This window comes from Neltuma alba, unplaced genomic scaffold, assembly GCF_004799145.2.
Source record: "Neltuma alba isolate B1F8T4 unplaced genomic scaffold, ASM479914v2 tig00004928_pilon, whole genome shotgun sequence".
In the NCBI taxonomy this organism is placed as follows: Eukaryota; Viridiplantae; Streptophyta; class Magnoliopsida; order Fabales; family Fabaceae; genus Neltuma; species Neltuma alba.
This window is the reverse complement of record NW_021633912.1, coordinates 660,916-678,717: the sequence shown is the minus strand read 5'-3', so window position 1 is coordinate 678,717 and position 17,802 is coordinate 660,916. Positions and strand designations below refer to the sequence as shown.

Genomic DNA, 17,802 nt, shown 5'->3' with positions numbered 1-17,802 from the left:
GTGACACGGGTTTTAACTATTGGCCCAAAATGTCCGGCTGTAATCGGGCTATATGGCCCAGTACCGATTTGCCCGCTCCAGCCAATTTAGCATGCGAGTTCTTCTAAACAAAAATTTTTCCGATGCATGACGTGGTTTTGTAGAGGGGAGAAGAAAAAGAAAGAGAGAATGATTGATTCAATTAAAATGCATGCAAAGGGTTTACTTATCACAGGGAGGAATTTTGCAAAAAGTTCACTCATTTAGACCCTGTTTGGCAGAGCAGTGAAAATCTCTCATAAACACGTTTCATGTAAGTTGAGATAAAACTCCTCTCACGTACTTGCCTTGTATTTCGTAAATCATTATTAAAAAGTTATTTATAAACTACTTATAAGCTGGTTCTCAAAACAACAAGCCAAGAGTCACTGAATTTGACGATTTGTTCCCTGAATTGAGCCAGATTTATTATGTTTTCTTAATCGCTGACACTAGTGCTGTCAATAAGAGTTTCTCATTTTGTCCTTGATTTCTCTGTTTTCTGTCACTGCATCATTTCCATTGCTAAATTATTATTATTATTATTATTTAAGCTAAAAGCTAAAAAGTTCAGATCTGAAGCCAAAACTAGGTCGATATGCAAATTTGTGTTGACCCCCCCTTTTTCCCCAATATCAACCAACTAGATCGAGAACACAAACGAAAGAAGAAATCGAATCTTGAAGACGGCACACTAAAAGAAGCCGGAGGGAAAACAAAATGAAATGAAAAGGGGGAGGAGAAATAAAGAGAGGCGGGCCGAAGAGGGGATCAATCTCTGGCCAATTCGTGCTGAAAAGCCTTGGAAAGGAAGCTACCTTGTTCAAGAACAACAATGAGGGGAGAGCCACTGATGCCACGAGCAAGAGCATTCATAATCTCGGTCATGAAGGACTTGAACTCGTTGCCGTCCAGCCATCCATTTCGGTCTTCATCAAACCTCTCGAAGACCGATCTGCAGAGCCCATCAATCTCAGCCTTTTCTCGGGGATAGTAACCTAATGGCAATAACTTGCGGAATACGCCGCGAACATCGTCCTGCGAAAGCACTCCGTCGCCGTCTTCATCAAGCACCGCAAGCCATTCCCGCGCGAATTTATCAAACGTGTTCTTGTCATCCACAAACTCCGTGATCGTCGAGCAACTGACAACGGCAATGCTCATTGTTGGGGTTTGGAATTCAGATTGGCATCCGAATGCCTTCGGCTATAGAGTATCAGGCATTGCGTCCTCACACTCTTCTTATATATGCTCAAAAACTACTAACGCCCGAAACGCTGGCCTTTCCAACGCTTCAACCATATAATTTGACTTTTAACAAAATTATGATTTATGAATATCAATATCACATCGACCGACGACCACTCTGTAACCAACCTCACCCTTTTTCTCTGGCCACTCCCGAAACTTGTTACTTTACACAAGAATCGAATTTCTTAGCAACTACTCCATGTAGCTTTATTTCTAGTATTCTTTCTTTCATTCTCTTTTTGTAACACATGCTCGTGATGTGGCCTACAAATATTTCTGGCCTTTGAATTTTATAAAAGTTTTATTTTTGTATTTTAATCCAAAAAACATATCATATTTTTAATTTATTTGGTCCATGACAACGATATTTTCCCTTTAGTCATTTTAACTCGTTCCGTACATATGCACCTAGTAAAAAAATGTGTATACAGTGACATTCATTTTATTTATGACTTAAACGAAAGAAAAGGAAAAAAAATTGTCAATACATCAGCAACGTAACATCAAGTTAAATTGTTCACATCATACGGCATTTGGATTTTGGATGCAAATTTAACAAAATTTCCAGCGAAAGCCTCCTTGTTAATTTGCCTAACATGATTCAAGGTACTACTACAGAACTATGAAACAAAAATGTTTGAATGAATCTAAAATGTTATAGCATGTCATATTTGCTGGTAAAAAAAAAAGCATATAATATTTTGTTCACAAGTAATGATTAATATGACTTAATTTCTCATCAAATTCTACGCAAGACAGAAATTGAATCCTCAACTGAGAAATGTACATGCACACAAACATATATTTGAGAAAAAGAAACAGTTCTGCTGTATGCGTATAGTAAGGGTGTGTTTGGATTAACAGTCGTAGAAGTAATTTTTTTTCAATCTGATTGAGTAAAGTCAGATAGTGTAATGTGATTTATATTTGGATTGAATTTTATAAAAAAATCAGTTTGAGAAATTGAAATTTATTTGGATGATAAATGAAAAAGTAAGTTTGAATGCAACATAACTTAAACGAACATAAATTTTATTAAGTACTACATATCTAATATTATATATATATATATATAATATGACCATTTGAAAAGAAGTAAGGAAAATAAAATTATTAAAAATAAAGAAATTTAATTTATCATTAGAAAGAAATTATATATATAATGTAACCATTTTAAAAGAAGGAAAATAAAATTACTAAAAATAAAGAAATTAAATTTATTATTAGAAAGAAATCATATAGATAATGTAACCATTTTAAAAAAAAGTAAGGAAAATAAAATTACTAAAAAAAATTAAATTTATTATTAGAAAGAAATTATATATAATGAAGATGTTGGGGAGGCCTCTGTTCTATTTTTTATCTCAAACGATTGTATCTTGTTTTCTCTTACATCAGGAAAGATAAAATACATGCAGGAATGTCAGAGTAGATAACAAATTTTAAAATCCAATTACTACTCCAACGGTATCAATAAACGCCTTGGAAACTGGAAAAAAGCAGCTTAAAATAACTTTTTGCAGAAGTCTATTTGAAGACCAAAACCCAGGTTTGTAAAATGTGGGCCTAAACATGTTTTTTCCTCCCACCCACCTACAACTTCTTCGGTTGGGATGCACGTTTGGGGCCCAAACGGCATCCCAAACACGCTCGAAGTAAGTTGAGGATTGGATTGTTGTTGATGGGGTCAGAAGGCTGTGCAGAGAAGAGCTAGAAAGAACAGAAGAGCGGCGAGTGCCAGGAATAACGAGATTGGGGAGCAAGCCTTCCATGCCCAAAACATTGACATTGCCTGCCCCTCACTTCTGTTGGCGACATCCGACTGCCATCAACAGACCCAGATAAATAAATAAGATCATGCAGGCCACGTAAATTCTATAAAACTGAAAGGATTATAGTCTTCATGATCACAAACTCTCACCACAAGAGGTTTCAGCAACTCTGCGCTATCTCTGGCCAATTCGTGGTGAACAGCCTTGGAAAGGAAGCTGCCTTGTTCAAGAACAACAACGAGGGGAGAGCCACTGATGCCACGAGCAAGAGCATTCATAATCTCGGTCATGAAGGACTTGAACTCGTTGCCATCCAGCCATCCATTTCGGTCTTCATCAAACCTCTCGAATACCGATCTGCAGAGCCCATCAATCTCGTCCTTTTCTCGGGGATAGTAACCTAATGGCAATAACTTGCGGAATCCGCCGCGAACATCGTCTGGCGAAAGCACTCCATCGCCATCTTCATCAAGCACCGCAAGCCATTCCCGCACGAATTTATCAAACGTGTTCTTGTCATCCACAAACTTCGTGATCGTGGAGCTATTCACAACCGCAACGTTCATTGTTTGGGTTTGGAATTCAGATTTGATGGTTCCAATGCTTCGAAATGCCTTCGTCTATAGAGTATCAGGTATTGCGTCCTCACTCTCTCCTTTTATATGCTTCAAAACTTCTAACGCCCGAAACGCTGGCCTTTCCAACACTCCAACCATATAATTTGACTTTTAACAAAATTATGATTTATGAATATCAACATCACATCGACCACTATGTAACCAACTTCACCTTTTTTCTCCGGCCACTGTACTCCCAAAACTTGTTACTTTACACAAGAATCGAATTTCTTAGCAACTACTCCACGTCGCTTTATTTCTAGTATTCTTTCTTTCATTCTCTTTTTGTAACACGTTAGTGATGTGGCCTGCAAATATTTCTGGCCTTTGAATTTTATAAAAGTTTTATTTTTGTATTTTAATCCAATATCATACTTTTTGTTTACTTGGTCTGTGACAACTCATTTTAACACCTAGTATTTTTTTTTTTAAAAAAATTTCTATGCCGTGATATTCATTTTGGGCTTGTTTGGAGCTCTGTTCAAAATGAATTTTTAAACAAGTTCACATAAGTTAAAATAAAATTCTCTTTGTATACTTACGTCGTATCTCGTAAATTATATTTGAAAAGCTACTTATAAGTCAATCTAAACAAACTTTTTATTTATGACTTAATCGAAAGAAAAGGAAAATTTTTTGTCAATGTATCGACAACGTAACATAAGGTTAAATTGTTCACATCATATGGCATTTGGATTTTGGATGCAACGTGCGTTTTGGTAAATTTAACAAAATTTCCAGCGAAAGCGTCCTTGTTAACATGATTCGAGGTACTACAGAACTATGAAACAAAAAATGTTTGAATGCATCTAAAATGTTAAATTTATATAGCATATCATATTTTGTTCACAAGTAATGATTAATATGACTTAATTTCTCATCAGATTCTGCACAAGACATAAATTGAATCCTCAACTGGGAAATGTACATGCACACAAACATATATTTTGAAAAAAGAAATGGTTCTGCTATATGCGTATAGTTACTGGGAATACGACAAGCGATGAAATAAGTTGAGGATTGGATTGTTGTTGATGGGGTCAGAAGGCTGTGCAGAGAAGAGCTATGAGAAATAGAAGAGCGGCAAGTGCCAGGAATAAAAAGATTGTGGAGCAAGCCTTCCATAACCAAAACATTGGCATTGCGTGCCCCTCACTTCTGCTGGCGGCATCCGACTGCCATCAACAGACCCAAATAAATAAATAAGATCATGCAGGCCGCGTAAATTCTATAAAACTGATTGTCAAGGATTATAGTCTTCATGATCACAAAATCTCACCACAAGAGGTTTCAGCAACTCTGCGCTATCTCTGGGGTATGAGGTTTTCGTCTGATCTGGAAAAGTAATCAAAATTATGGGACACAGTGCAGGTGATGAACCAGATCATAACAGACACGTGCTTGTGTGTTTCATTTCTTGAGTTTCATTCTACATGGTTGCTTTCAATTATGTATGAAAGGGAGGCCATAAGAAAGGGCACTTATTTTGCACCTTGGTCATAACTATCAGGGCTTACGTTGCATTCCTCAGAATCTGCTGCGGGAACATCTCTTGGCCTGCACAGAATGAAGAAGCACAAGCACCAGAACGAAAGGTGAACCTACGGGTCTATTTCTATCAACAGAATAGATATACAATGATCACCGACAAAAGTAGAACATTCGATCCAGCTTCACCTCTCTAGCGCTTCAAATAAAGCTAAGGACGATTAAAGAGAGGAAAGCGAGGGCAAAATTGAAGTAGGCCAACTCTGTCATCATTTAACTAGTGCTGCACCAAAGATTCTTGATCGACAAATTAAAAAGACCTAAAATTGATATGGAAATATCATCACAAAGCAACTCCTACCATAGTTGATTGGAAAAATTAGCAGATTACCCAGTTCTTATATGAAACATTATAAGTATCCATGCGTTTGCTACCCCACCCATGGAAAAGTGATGATGTCCAACTCTGTCTTTCGAGAATTGACAGCCCCTCTTACCACTATATTGTGTTCTCTCTTAAGACATGGGGAAATATCTAAATGCAAGATACTAATAAAATGCTTAGTACATTCAAATAGTGGCCGAATTAAAATTGGTTCGGTTAGCTTCGAGTAGGTAGAAAAGAAAGGCCATGAATAGGTACTCACCAGTCTTGCGATGGCACTGCAGAGATGCTAGAAACCAATGATTTTGTTCTCAGCTGGATATCTTTAAGCATTTTCCATCGATATTCCACATCTTCATCTGTTCTGAAAATTAACTGTACACATGCGTTACCGACTCAAGCAAATATTTCTTCTCTAGTTCTAATGTAAATTGTAAATCTACCAAATCAGCAGGGATCGGTTCTGCCGCTCGAATAACTAATCCTACAGTCTCAGTAGCGCGGCTATCAAATCAAAATATTGACAGCAATGAATCTATTTTCCACCGTAGGAATGAGCCGCTCATAAAATTAGCGCAGAATGTCAATCAATTTGACAAGAAAGACAACTGAAGAATTGTGAGTGAGAGAGAGAATATACAAGATGGGTTTGGCCGGTAGGTTGCGTAATAAGGATTCGAGGCGATCAAGTTTAGCTCCGAGCTCCAATAACTTGGATCGGGCGGAATGTACGGAAGTGGGATGGATGAGACGTTCGTGCTTGATTCTGCTCTCCAAGTCCTCCAACCATCGGGAAGCCTCCTGGGCTTCTCGAAGCCAGGCATCTATTATCAAAGGAATCTTGGACATCTCGAATGATTTAAAAAAGAGAAGCAACAACCTCGGAACAGCACAAACAGCGTGCAGTGTCAGTGTCTAATTAATTATCCATATGCGCTGGGAGCAAAGGAGTGGGTGGTCCTGGACGGCGTTGAGGAGCGGAGCCTCTTGAGACAAGAAATTAATGGAAGCCATAGTGATAATTACCGGCACATGATTGAGCTGCCGATGAGAGAGAGCAGACAGGGGATAAGGTTTTGATTTTGACAGTCACTTGCTTACTCTGTAATATTGTTCGCCATTCGTCAGGAAAGAGAAAATACATGCAAGAATGTCAGAGTAGATAACAAATTTTAAAATCCAATTACTACTCCAACGGCATCAATAAACGCCTTGGAAACTGAAAAAAAGCAGCTCAAAAGTAACTTTTTACAGAAGTCTATTTGAAGAACAAAACCCAGGTTTATAAAATGTGGCCCTAAACATGTTTTTTCCTCTCACCTACAACTTCAGTTGGGATGCACGTTTGGGACCCACACGGCATCCCAAACACGCTCGAAGCAAGTTGAGGATCGGATTGTTGTTGATGGGGTCAGAAGGCTGTGCGGAGAAGAGTTAGAAAAAACAGAAGAGTGGCGAGTGCCAGGAATAACGAGATTGGGGAGCAAGCCTTCCATGCCCAAAACATTGACATTGCCTGCCCCTCACTTCTGCTGGCGACATCCGACTGCCATCAACAGACCCAGATAAATAAATAAGATCATGCAGGCCACGTAAATTCTATAGAACTGAAAGGATTATAGTCTTCATGATCACAAAATCTCACCACAAGAGGTTTCAGCAACTCTGCGCTATCTCTGGCCAATTCGTGGTGAACAGCCTTGGAAAGGAAGCTGCCTTGTTCAAGAACAACAACGAGGGGAGAGCCACCGATGCCACGAGCAAGAGCATTCATAATCTCGGTCATGAAGGACTTGAACTCGTTGCCATCCAGCCATCCGTTTTGATCTTCATCAAACCTCTCGAAGACCGATCTGCAGAGCCCATCAATCTCGTCCTTTTCTCGGGGATAGTAACCTAATGGCAATAACTTGCTGAATCCGCCGCGAACATCGTCTGGCGAAAGCACTCCGTCGCCATCTTCATCAAGCAACGCAAGCCGTTCCCGCACGAATTTATCAAACGTGTTCTTGTCATCCACAAACTTCGTGATCGTGGAGCTATTCACAACCGCAACGTTCATTGTTGGGGTTTGGAATTCAGACTTGATAATTCCAATGCTCCGAAATGCCTTCGTCTGTAGAGTATCAGGTATTGCGTCCTCACTCTCTCCTTATATATGCTTCAAAACTTCTAACGCCCGAAAGTCCGAAACGCTGGTCTTTCCAACGCTCCAACCAGATAATTTGACTTTTAACAAAATTATGATTTATGAATATCAAAATCACACCAACCACTCTGTAGCCAACTTCACCTTTTTTCTCTGGCCACTCCCGAAACTTATTACTTTACACAAGAATCGAATTTCTTAGCAACTACTCCACCTCGCTTTATTTCTAGTATTCTTTCTTTCATTCTTTTCTTGTAACACATGTTAGTGATGTGGTCTGCAAATATTTCTGGCCTTTGAATTTTATAAAAGTTTTATTTTTGTATTTTAATCCAATATCATACTTTTTATTTACTTGGTCTATGACAACGATATTTTTCCTTTAGTCATTTTAACTTGTTCCGTGCATATGCACCTTTTTTTTTTTTTTTAATTCTATACAGTGATATTCATTTTAGGCTTGTTTGGAGCTCCGTTTAAAACGAACTTTTAAGCAAGTTCACGTGAGCCAAAACAAAATTCTCTTCATATATTTATCTCGTATCACGTAAATTACATTTGAAAAGCTACTTATAAATCAATCTAAACAAACTTTTTATTTATGACTTGAATGAAAGAAAAGGAAAATTTTTTGTCAATGTATCGACAACGTAACATAAGGTTAAATTGTTCACATCATATGGCATTTGGATTCTGGATGCAACGTGCGTTTTGGTAAATTTAACAAAATTTCCAGCGAAAGCCTCCTTGTTAACATGATTCGAGGTACTACAGAACTATGAAACAAAAAATGTTTGAATGAATCTAAAATGTTAAATTTATATAGCATATCATATTTTGTTCACAAGTAATGATTAATATGACTTAATTTCTCATCAGATTCTGCACAAGACATAAATTGAATCCTCAACTGGGAAATGTACATGCACACAAACATATATTTTGAAAAAAGAAATGGTTCTGCTATATGCGTATAGTTACTGGGAATACGACAAGCGATGAAAGAAGTTGAGGATTGGATTGTTGTTGATGGGGTCAGAAGGCTGTGCAGAGAAGAGCTATGAGAAATAGAAGAGCGGCGAGTGCCAGGAATAAAAAGATTGTGGAGCAAGCCTTCCATACCCAAAACATTGGCATTGCGTGCCCCTCACTTCTGCTGGCGGCATCCGACTGCCATCAACAGACCCAAATAAATAAATAAGATCATGCAGGCCGCGTAAATTCTATAAAACTGATTGTCAAGGATTATAGTCTTCATGATCACAAAATCTCACCACAAGAGGTTTCAGCAACTCTGCACTATCTCTGGGGTATGAGGTTTTCGTCTGATCTGGAAAAGTAATCAAAATTATGGGACACAGTGCAGGTGATGAACCAGATCATAACAAGACACGTGCTTGTGTGTTTCATTTCTTGAGTTTCATTCTACATGGTTGCTTTCAATTATGTATGAAAGGGAGGCCATAAGAAAGGGCACTTATTTTGCACCTTGGTCATAACTATCAGGGCTTACGTTGCATTCCTCAGAATCTGCTGCGGGAACATCTCTTGGCCTGCACAGAATGAAGAAGCACAAGCACCAGAATGAAAGGTGAAACTACGGGTCTATTTCCATCAACAGAATAGATATACAATGATCACCGACAAAAGTAGAACATTCGATCCAGCTTCACCTCTCTAGCGCTTCAAATAAAGCTAAGGACGATTAAAGAGAGGAAAGCGAGGGCAAAATTGAAGTAGGCCAACTCTCTCATCATTTAACTAGGGCTGCACCAAAGATACTTGATCGACAAATTAAAAAGACCTAAAATTGATATGGAAAAATATCATCACAAAGCAACTCCTACCATATTTGATCGGAAAAACTAGCAGATTACCCAGTGCTTGTATGAAACATTCTAAGTATCCATGCGTTGGTTACCCCACCCATGGAAAAGTGATGATGTCCAACTCTGTCTTTCGAGAATTGACAGCCCCTCTTACCACTATTGTGTTCTCTCTAAGACATGGGGAAATATCTAAATGCAAGATACTAAGAAAATGCTTAGTACATGCAAATAGTGGCTGAATTAAAATTGGTTCGGTTAGCTTCGAGTAGGTAGAAAAGAAAGGCCATGAATAGGTACTCACCAGTCTTGCGATGGCACTGCAGAGATGCTAGAAACCAATGATTTTGTTCTCAGCTGGATATCTTTAAGCATTTTCCATCGATATTCCACATCTTCATCTGTTCTGAAAATTAACTGTACACATGCGTTACCGACTCAAGCAAATATTTCTTCTCTAGTTCTAATGTAAATTGTAAATCTACCAAATCAGCAGGGATCGGTTCTGCCGCTCGAATAACTAATCCTACAGTCTCAGTAGCGCGGCTATCAAATCAAAATATTGACAGCAATGAATCTATTTTCCACCGTAGGAATGAGCCGCTCATAAAATTAGCGCAGAATGTCAATCAATTTGATAAGAAAGACAACTGAAGAATTGTGAGTGAGAGAGAGAATATACAAGATGGGTTTGGCCGGTAGGTTGCGTAATAAGGATTCGAGGCGATCAAGTTTAGCTCCGAGCTCCAATAACTTGGATCGGGCGGAATGTACGGAAGTGGGATGGATGAGACGTTCGTGCTTGATTCTGCTCTCCAAGTCCTCCAACCATCGGGAAGCCTCCTGGGCTTCTCGAAGCCAGGCATCTATTATCAAAGGAATCTTGGACATCTCGAATGATTTAAAAAAGAGAAGCAACAACCTCGGAACAGCACAAACAGCGTGCAGTGTCAGTGTCTAATTAATTATCCATATGCGCTGGGAGCAAAGGAGTGGGTGGTCCTGGACGGTGTTGAGGAGCGGAGCCTCTTGAGACAAGAAATTAATGGAAGCCATAGTGATAATTACCGGCACATGATTGAGCTGCCGATGAGAGAGAGCAGACAGGGGATAAGGTTTTGATTTTGACAGTCACTTGTTTACTCTGTAATATTGTTCGCCATTCGTCATTAGATTTGCCTCAAATCATTATCACGCCCCTTAGCTTTAATCCCACTCCAAACTAAAGTCGGCCTTTCCATTTCGGCGGGGAAGCCACGTTGACGTCCTTCACTCCCTCCCTTAGCGCCGCTTTTTAGTTTTTATGCTTTGAAGAAATAGAGGAAAGAAGCTTGAAAAAAAAAAAACAAAAGCATGGCGACGAAATTTCTTCATAAGGATCATATTATATTTTATTCAACGAAAACCAATAATATTTCAAGACTGTTAACAAATAGCAGTTCAACCACTAAAAACTGAGTCGATGTCTCGCGGGGTTTTTGAAACTGAAATCTGATCATTTATGAAAATTCTGTCAACGAACTAAATGTAATTTTTTAAGCGTTCTTTTTCTCGGGATGCAATTCTGTTAATGAACCATGATTATTTGAATGTAATTTTGCTTTGTCACAACTCGTAGGCTTTCTACTGCTTATGATGCCAACCCTAAACCGGTGATGAACGGCCATATTAAAAAATTTGTGTATTCCTCCCATATGATATCTATTTCGTGATCATGTGACGCAAATGGTGCAACTGGTATAAATTTTTTATGCATGGAGTGAGCATTCTTGTCCATGCTTGTGGTAGTGAGTGCCTTTGTCAACATTTTAGTTCTGAAATGAACAGCACACATGGACGCGGTCACGAAGGGGTGTCACCTGATAAACTCTTGCCAGACTCTTCACTTCAAACCTCGTGGTAAAACAAGTCGTGCTATACTAAGGCTACGTTGAGTATGAAATATTGAAAATAAAAGATAAAGATTGGGATTGGGGTTAAAAACATGTGTTAAAAATATGTTTAGTATGAGTAATTTCTTATCACATAGAATTAGGTAATCCCATATAGACAGGATTGAAGAATACCACCTTCTCTTATAGTATTCTCTAATCCCACATATATGGATTTGTCTAATCCCAGATATCATATAATTACTCATACTAAATACCCTTTTAATGTAGTTTTAGATTTTCAATGTCAATCTCTATTCTTCATTTTTAATACTTTGCAGCAAACAGGACCTCAGAAACCAATCCTGTTCAATATGCAGAGATAACTGAAATAGGCTTTATTTCTCTCAGCAAAGCCCTTTTCCATGCATAATCCTTACGAATATTCTATGTTGCCTGAATTCCTATTCGACTGATATAATGGGAGAAGGGCTGTGAGGGGAAAAGTCCAAGTACATTTTAGAGCTGGCCGGTAGTTAATTAGATCATATTTATCCATAGGAAAAGGGATCAAATGCAAAACCCAACAGCTAGCGCTGCAACCCCCTGTTTTTTTTGTTTTTTTATTAGGCGTAGTTAATGGGCAATCGGCTCACTCAATAAGCACAGTTTGGACATGAAGGGCTTGGGCCTCAAACAATGCGTTGGTTGGAGTGATAAAAATTTAACAAACGAACAGGATCAGATAGGCATGTGATCGAGCAGTCATGATGATTGGAATTGGGACCCCGCGCTTTGTTTTGTTTGGAGGGCCCACAGCTACATAAGCTGGTGGAGACATGTTTTTCAGGGGAAAGCTAAGAATTCAACAAAAGGGAAAAGAGAGAAGGTGACAAAAAGTGAAAGGCATTTTTGGGGTATCGTGTAGAAATATCTAAGGCATTTCCCCGTTTGAAATGAGATGATTATGGCTTTCTTTGAAATAATGGTGAAAATTTCTTATAGACATGTTGCACGTAAGTCGAATTAACTCTTCTTACATACTGGTTTTATATTTAGTAAATCATAATTAAAAAACTATTTATAAATTGTTTTAAATGTGTTCAATGATATTGAAGCACGGGACAAATGAAGCATCCATTATTGTGCCATGAGATGAAATAATGTTACATAGTAACTTTTCTTTTCTTTTTTTTTTTTAAAGAAAATAGATGAATAGTGAGGAGGGGCGTGATGTGCGGATGAAAGTGCCGTGCTGGGCAGCACTGTCCTGTGCCTGCACCTCACAACATGTCATCATCTCTTATTTTCTCCCCATCCCTCGCAATTAAAATCCTTTCTCAGGGGGAAAACACGCACACCTTGGTTCGCCCACCTGGGAATCCTTTCTGCAATTTATTTCGAGTGTTTGGGAGTTTCTAGAAGCATTTTATAGAATTATTTTCATGCAAGCGGAGACATACTTTTTTTAATATATTTATTTTGGATTCTATAAAATTATTTCTAAAACTGTAGTTTGGTTTTGAGGAAAATCGTAAAAAAAAAACAGTTGAAATTGACAAATTACATATAAGGACTAGCTCAAAAAAATTGTTATTAAAACTCATACTATTGTTGTCACAACACATATTAGTATTATAACAGGTTCCTATTTACAATTTTTCTATTTCAGTGATATTTTTTTATGATTTTTTCTTGGTTCTATCTAAACATGATTTATCAAAAATACTTTTAAAAATTGCTTTCATACTAGTTGAAAAGAAATTTTTCTTGCATACTTATTTTGTATATCGTAAAATCATTTTTTAAACCCACAAACACTCACTTATCTGATTCTTCACGTTTCAGCAATTCTAATAATAAAGGGCGTTAGCCTTCATCTTCTCCCCCAAAAAGGGGGCAACTTTTACATGAATTTTCACCATAACTGACGGAGTGCCTGTTTCATTTACAAAATATATTAAAGGAATATTTTAGGATGATGAAATGTAATTCGACTATGATACGTTTGTCATTCCAGTTAGTATTTCGTATTTTATTGCCGTTCACTGCTTAATGTGAATGATTGTGGTTTGTGGGCATCATTCCTTAAATATGGGCTTATATTAAAGAAGATTGCAAAACTCCTAATGATAAATATGGTTAATGACGATAAATACAAACATAAATATAATACTCCTCCAGTCTTTAATATAAGACTCATTTAATTAATTTGATTAGATTAAGAAAGTTAGGTAAGTTAGTTAATTATAAGAAAAGTGACACATTTTTTCTAAAATACCATAATCATCTTTCTTAATATCCTCTCTCCCTCTTCTACTTGATTATGGTTGATGAAATATCTATAAGGGTAATTTAGAGAAAATTGATAAATATGAGAAATATATCTTATATTTAGAACAAAAACCAACTTAACAATTAGGTCCTATATTAAGAACAGAAAGAGTAGTCAGTAAATAGAAGTCAGAATAATCCCAGGTTGGCCATCATTCTTTCCTCCAATTTGAAGGCAAGGGTGGGGACATGAGTGAAGAAAGGCATATTATCATTGAGATGGGGGATCCAGGTGGCAGACAGCTGGCTGAATTGGCCAGAAAGGGGATTGTCTAGCATTTATTTCCCTCGCACCGCATGTGCCCAGCCCATTTTGCCCTTTGCAATTGCTTTCCTTTTCCTACTCGCCCCTCGCCGCTTTCTTATTTTGTTCCTTCCTGTGTTCCTCATCACCCCCAACTCTTTCTCATCCTCAACCTCAAATGACCCTTTTATCCCCTCTAACGGTCACTCTTTCTTTCATCCTTTTCCCTCCAACGATCACTTTGTTTAGCTCCCTCCGCACCCCGCATTCCGACAGACTAATCACTCCCCGACACGTAAGGACACTTGTGTAATTCCACTCCCACTCCGAGGTTCTTTCCGTAATTTGAATATTACTGTTATAAACAATAAGAACAGAGCGACGCCGGGAACAACAAGAGCTTCGATATCACGCCATAATATTCTGCGATTGATTTTGCTGTATGTATAGAACTGAGTCATGGGCGACTCAAGCCGTTCTACTTTCATTGACATTGATTTGATACCTTTAGGAGGAAAGGTAATTCATCAACATCCTACAATCATATTCTTTCCTCGGCCTCTCTGTTTTTTTGTCCTTCATGATATGATTCCATTGTGTTTTATAAGAAAACTGGCATTTATGGCTCTGCTTTTGGAGTTTTTCAGCAATTCATGGTGAAAACTAGCAAAGGTTCTATCTCTGTATTGGTTTGCGGAGACCAAGAGAAGCCTGCTCTAATCACTTATCCAGACGTAGCTCTCAATTGTATTTATCTTCAATACTATCTCATTTTTTCCCAATATTCTGAGCCGCGTTTTATCATTTGGACGCATTCAAACTCAGTCAGGATATGTTGACAATATGTTGGTCTTTTAACTCGCTAGTGCCTGAAGAGGCTCATGTATTTCTTTTGCAGATATCTCCTGTTTTCAGGGTCTGTTCTTCTGCCCAGATGCTTCTTCTTTGCTGCTTCACAACTTCTGCATTTATCACATTGATGCTCCTGGGCACGAGGTCGCTATCACGTTTCTAATAAATGTTTCTTTCAAGGCATTGATGTGTGTGTGTTTATCTTCTAGTTGTTATTATAAACAGCCTTGAAGATCAATCTATGCAAGAAATCGGATAAATCCTTCTTCCATGTTGTGTATGGTAGCTAACGAGGACCTTTGCTGAACATTAATTAGCTGGGCTTGCTTGAGTTCGCAGCTAGGGCGTCAAAAAGTTGGGGGAGTGGAGCTCATGATTTGATGAAATACTGATCATGAAGTAAATTTCAGATCATAAAGAGAATAAGAGCGTTGTATATCGTTACGCGCATAGTTGCCTCCTATTTGATGGTTAATGGAACATAAAATGTTTCATTTTTTCCTAATATAATTTATCCTTTACCCATAAAATTTTTTTCTCCGGGTGAAACTGTGGTAGCTTAGAGTATACTCATATATCTAACAATATGACCCAAGTGATAGGCAGTCCACTGAATCTAATAGACTCGTTCTCATTTGCTCAAGAGTCCTTGCAGCTGGGAGCTGATATGATTCCTTCGGACGAACCATTGCTCAGTGTGGATGACCTTGCAGACCAGGTCGTAGAAGTGCTTGATTTCTTCGGGTATGTCGCCTTTGCTCTTTCTGTGCCTCGATAGGCACCCATTAGGTATTGTTTTTTAACACAGGACACTGCATTATTGTATGTGAAAGGAAAAACTTGGATCTCTATAGCAACTTCATCCTTTAACATGTTAGCCTAATTGAGGGTAAGAGATTAAGCATATATGTTGATTGCTAGTCATCAAGATGAAGATTCTATGGTATCATATGTGCAAATTGATATAGTGATGATACCAAATGATAGGCGGTCACTTGGCAGGTGATATTTCCTAGTAATTTGAACAACAAAAGCAAATGGATGTACCTCCTTGGAATACTCGCTTGCATTATGTCTTTCTTTAATCTGAGTCTACGACTTTCTGGTTCTTGTACCAGGCTGAGAGAGGTTTTATGCTTGGGTATAACAGCTGGTGCTTACGTCCTCACGCTATTTGCCGTAAGTTGGCAAATATTGGTTCTAACTTTTCTTTCATAGTAATCTAATGTAATAAATCCTCATGCAATATCCCACTCTTGGCAGATGAAATACAAAGAACGGGTGCTTGGCTTGATTCTTGTTTCGCCTCTTTGCAGAGCACCTTCATGGACCGAATGGCTTTACAATAAGGTTTTAATCTTCGTCAGCTTAGGCTTCGTTACACGTAACTGCATAAGGAATTTACAGCTAGCTTAAGGCAATGAAATAGGTCAAGTCAATGTCATCCTCGCAACAGGTTTATTGAAGTTGTATCTGCAATTTTATATCTCCAACGATGCAGGTTTTAAAGAATTTACTATACTTCTATGGCATGTGTGGTTTATTGAAGGAATGCCTTCTGCAGCGTTACTTCAGCAAGGTAAACTTCCTTGTCTACGGGAGAAATTGGGAGGAAGAGTGGCAGCATTATGTAACATCTCTTTTGTACGTTTCTTTTAGGAACTTAGAGACGGTGTGGAGGGAGCAGAGCCAGACATGATACTAACTTGCCGAAGGGTATGAATATCAGAATATCACAATTTGAGTAACTACTGATACACGTAGGCATTTGGCATCGAAATATAATTGAAGTTGTTGGGAACGAGAGTCCTGTGGATGAGCAGGCCTGACTGACAAGTGGACTTTCTTTTGATTTATGATTGCAGCTTCTGGATGAAAGGCAAAGTTTGAATGTCATGCGTTTTCTTCTAGCCATTAATAAGTAAGTTGTTATTGTTGTTTTGAGGAACGTGTTTTTCTGTTCACACCTTTTATTAACAAAGAAAAGGCTTTTAACACACAGTAGGCATGACCTCACTGAGGGTCTCAAGAACTTGCGGTGTAAGACGCTCATATTTGCGGGGGCAAGTAGTCCGTTTCATGCTGAATCTGTGCACATGAGCGCAAAAATGGACAAGAAGGCCTGCGCCCTTGTTGAGGTAGGCAAAGGCTAAGTAATCCATTCACTGTGATCTGTTACTGCATAGCAATATCGTTCTAACGATAAAGATTAGAAAACCAATCACAACCTTTCATAATATTACTGAGACACAGAAAGAAATGAAGTGATTGTGCGGTGGTGTTTATTTTTTTAGGTCAAGGCTTGCGGGTCATTGGTGACAGAAGAGCAACCATATGCCATGATAATTCCGCTCGAGTCATTTTTAATGGAATTTGGGTACCACAGAGAACCAATATTTGCTTCATGCCCGTCGTCAACCACTGGGTCTAGCCCGGCTAGCCGAATAGCGCCAGAACTCCTCTCCCCTAAGAGTCTGGGGATTAAGCTCAAGCCTATCAGAACCAGAATGAATATTGAAATCTAATCTAAGATTTGCACATAATATAGAAGATAACTAGTTTAGCGCATTCTTTGGTAGGTCCTAACACCTACATGTAATTATGTGTCGTTAGAGGCAGTAACGTCACCCTCTGGAAAGCCATTCTTTCTTCTGGTTATCTTATCAACTTCCATTTTTATTCCAACTGAAGAAGGGCCACACTGCCATTATTTTCTACCGGCAAAATTTGTATGTTCTTTGAAGAACTCATTCAATGTCATCAGCATTGGGCTGGTTGGGCCAAGTCGAGGTTAAACTCATTGTTATCAAAATGGTGTGTTTCATCCGCGTACAGGGGCGCTTTAGGGAAAAATGTTTACAGGCAAGCAGGATGCAAATAAGTGCCGCTCATTACGCCCACAAAATAATTAATTAAATTTGAAAATAGCTTCTTCTTTCTTTCTTTCTTCTCTGTTTTTATTTTCCCCTGGACAACGAAAGGGTTGATTCATTGG

General features: G+C 38.4%; 6 protein-coding genes across 9 annotated transcripts; 1 reads left to right on the top strand and 5 right to left on the bottom strand.

The window, feature by feature from the left end:
- Positions 1-606: 606 nt before the first annotated feature.
- On the bottom strand, positions 607-1,212 carry LOC114746181 (uncharacterized). The gene has a single exon (XM_028934372.1). The coding sequence runs from the start codon at positions 1,180-1,182 to the stop codon at positions 790-792; it is 393 nt and encodes a 130-aa protein (XP_028790205.1). The 5' UTR covers positions 1,183-1,212; the 3' UTR covers positions 607-789.
- A 1,744-nt stretch (positions 1,213-2,956) lies between these two features.
- Positions 2,957-3,681, bottom strand: LOC114746274 (uncharacterized). The gene is made up of 2 exons (XM_028934504.1): positions 3,191-3,681; positions 2,957-3,091 (listed from the first exon to the last, which is right to left on the bottom strand). The coding sequence occupies exons 1-2, from the start codon at positions 3,605-3,607 to the stop codon at positions 2,957-2,959; spliced, it is 552 nt and encodes a 183-aa protein (XP_028790337.1). The 5' UTR covers positions 3,608-3,681.
- A 784-nt stretch (positions 3,682-4,465) lies between these two features.
- Positions 4,466-6,605, bottom strand: LOC114746276 (uncharacterized). 2 transcript variants are annotated; one of them, XM_028934506.1, is made up of 5 exons: positions 6,172-6,605; positions 5,794-5,890; positions 5,151-5,215; positions 4,938-4,993; positions 4,466-4,833 (listed from the first exon to the last, which is right to left on the bottom strand). In XM_028934506.1, exons 1-5 carry the CDS (start codon positions 6,353-6,355, stop codon positions 4,699-4,701), a joined length of 537 nt encoding a protein of 178 aa, XP_028790339.1. In that variant the 5' UTR covers positions 6,356-6,605; the 3' UTR covers positions 4,466-4,698. The 2 variants fall into 2 exon arrangements, with proteins under 2 accessions (XP_028790339.1, XP_028790338.1); XM_028934505.1 differs by having other exon boundaries at positions 5,794-5,895; positions 6,172-6,603.
- Positions 6,606-7,110: 505 nt separating this feature from the next.
- LOC114746273 (uncharacterized) lies at positions 7,111-7,667 on the bottom strand. Its single transcript, XM_028934503.1, has one exon. The coding sequence runs from the start codon at positions 7,591-7,593 to the stop codon at positions 7,111-7,113; it is 483 nt and encodes a 160-aa protein (XP_028790336.1). The 5' UTR covers positions 7,594-7,667.
- An 804-nt stretch (positions 7,668-8,471) lies between these two features.
- LOC114746225 (uncharacterized) lies at positions 8,472-10,532 on the bottom strand. Of its 2 annotated transcripts, none has more exons than XM_028934447.1 (5): positions 10,189-10,532; positions 9,811-9,912; positions 9,169-9,233; positions 8,955-9,010; positions 8,472-8,850 (listed from the first exon to the last, which is right to left on the bottom strand). In XM_028934447.1, exons 1-5 carry the CDS (start codon positions 10,395-10,397, stop codon positions 8,716-8,718), a joined length of 567 nt encoding a protein of 188 aa, XP_028790280.1. In that variant the 5' UTR covers positions 10,398-10,532; the 3' UTR covers positions 8,472-8,715. The 2 variants fall into 2 exon arrangements, with proteins under 2 accessions (XP_028790280.1, XP_028790281.1); XM_028934448.1 differs by having other exon boundaries at positions 9,811-9,907.
- A 3,582-nt stretch (positions 10,533-14,114) lies between these two features.
- Positions 14,115-17,603, top strand: LOC114746222 (protein NDL1). 2 transcript variants are annotated; one of them, XM_028934445.1, is made up of 11 exons: positions 14,115-14,474; positions 14,603-14,702; positions 14,854-14,951; positions 15,463-15,551; positions 15,926-15,986; positions 16,071-16,157; positions 16,309-16,386; positions 16,467-16,523; positions 16,673-16,728; positions 16,813-16,945; positions 17,102-17,603. In XM_028934445.1, exons 1-11 carry the CDS (start codon positions 14,415-14,417, stop codon positions 17,330-17,332), a joined length of 1,050 nt encoding a protein of 349 aa, XP_028790278.1. In that variant the 5' UTR covers positions 14,115-14,414; the 3' UTR covers positions 17,333-17,603. The 2 variants fall into 2 exon arrangements, with proteins under 2 accessions (XP_028790278.1, XP_028790277.1); XM_028934444.1 differs by having other exon boundaries at positions 14,117-14,474; positions 16,810-16,945.
- The last annotated feature ends 199 nt before the right edge of the window (positions 17,604-17,802 follow it).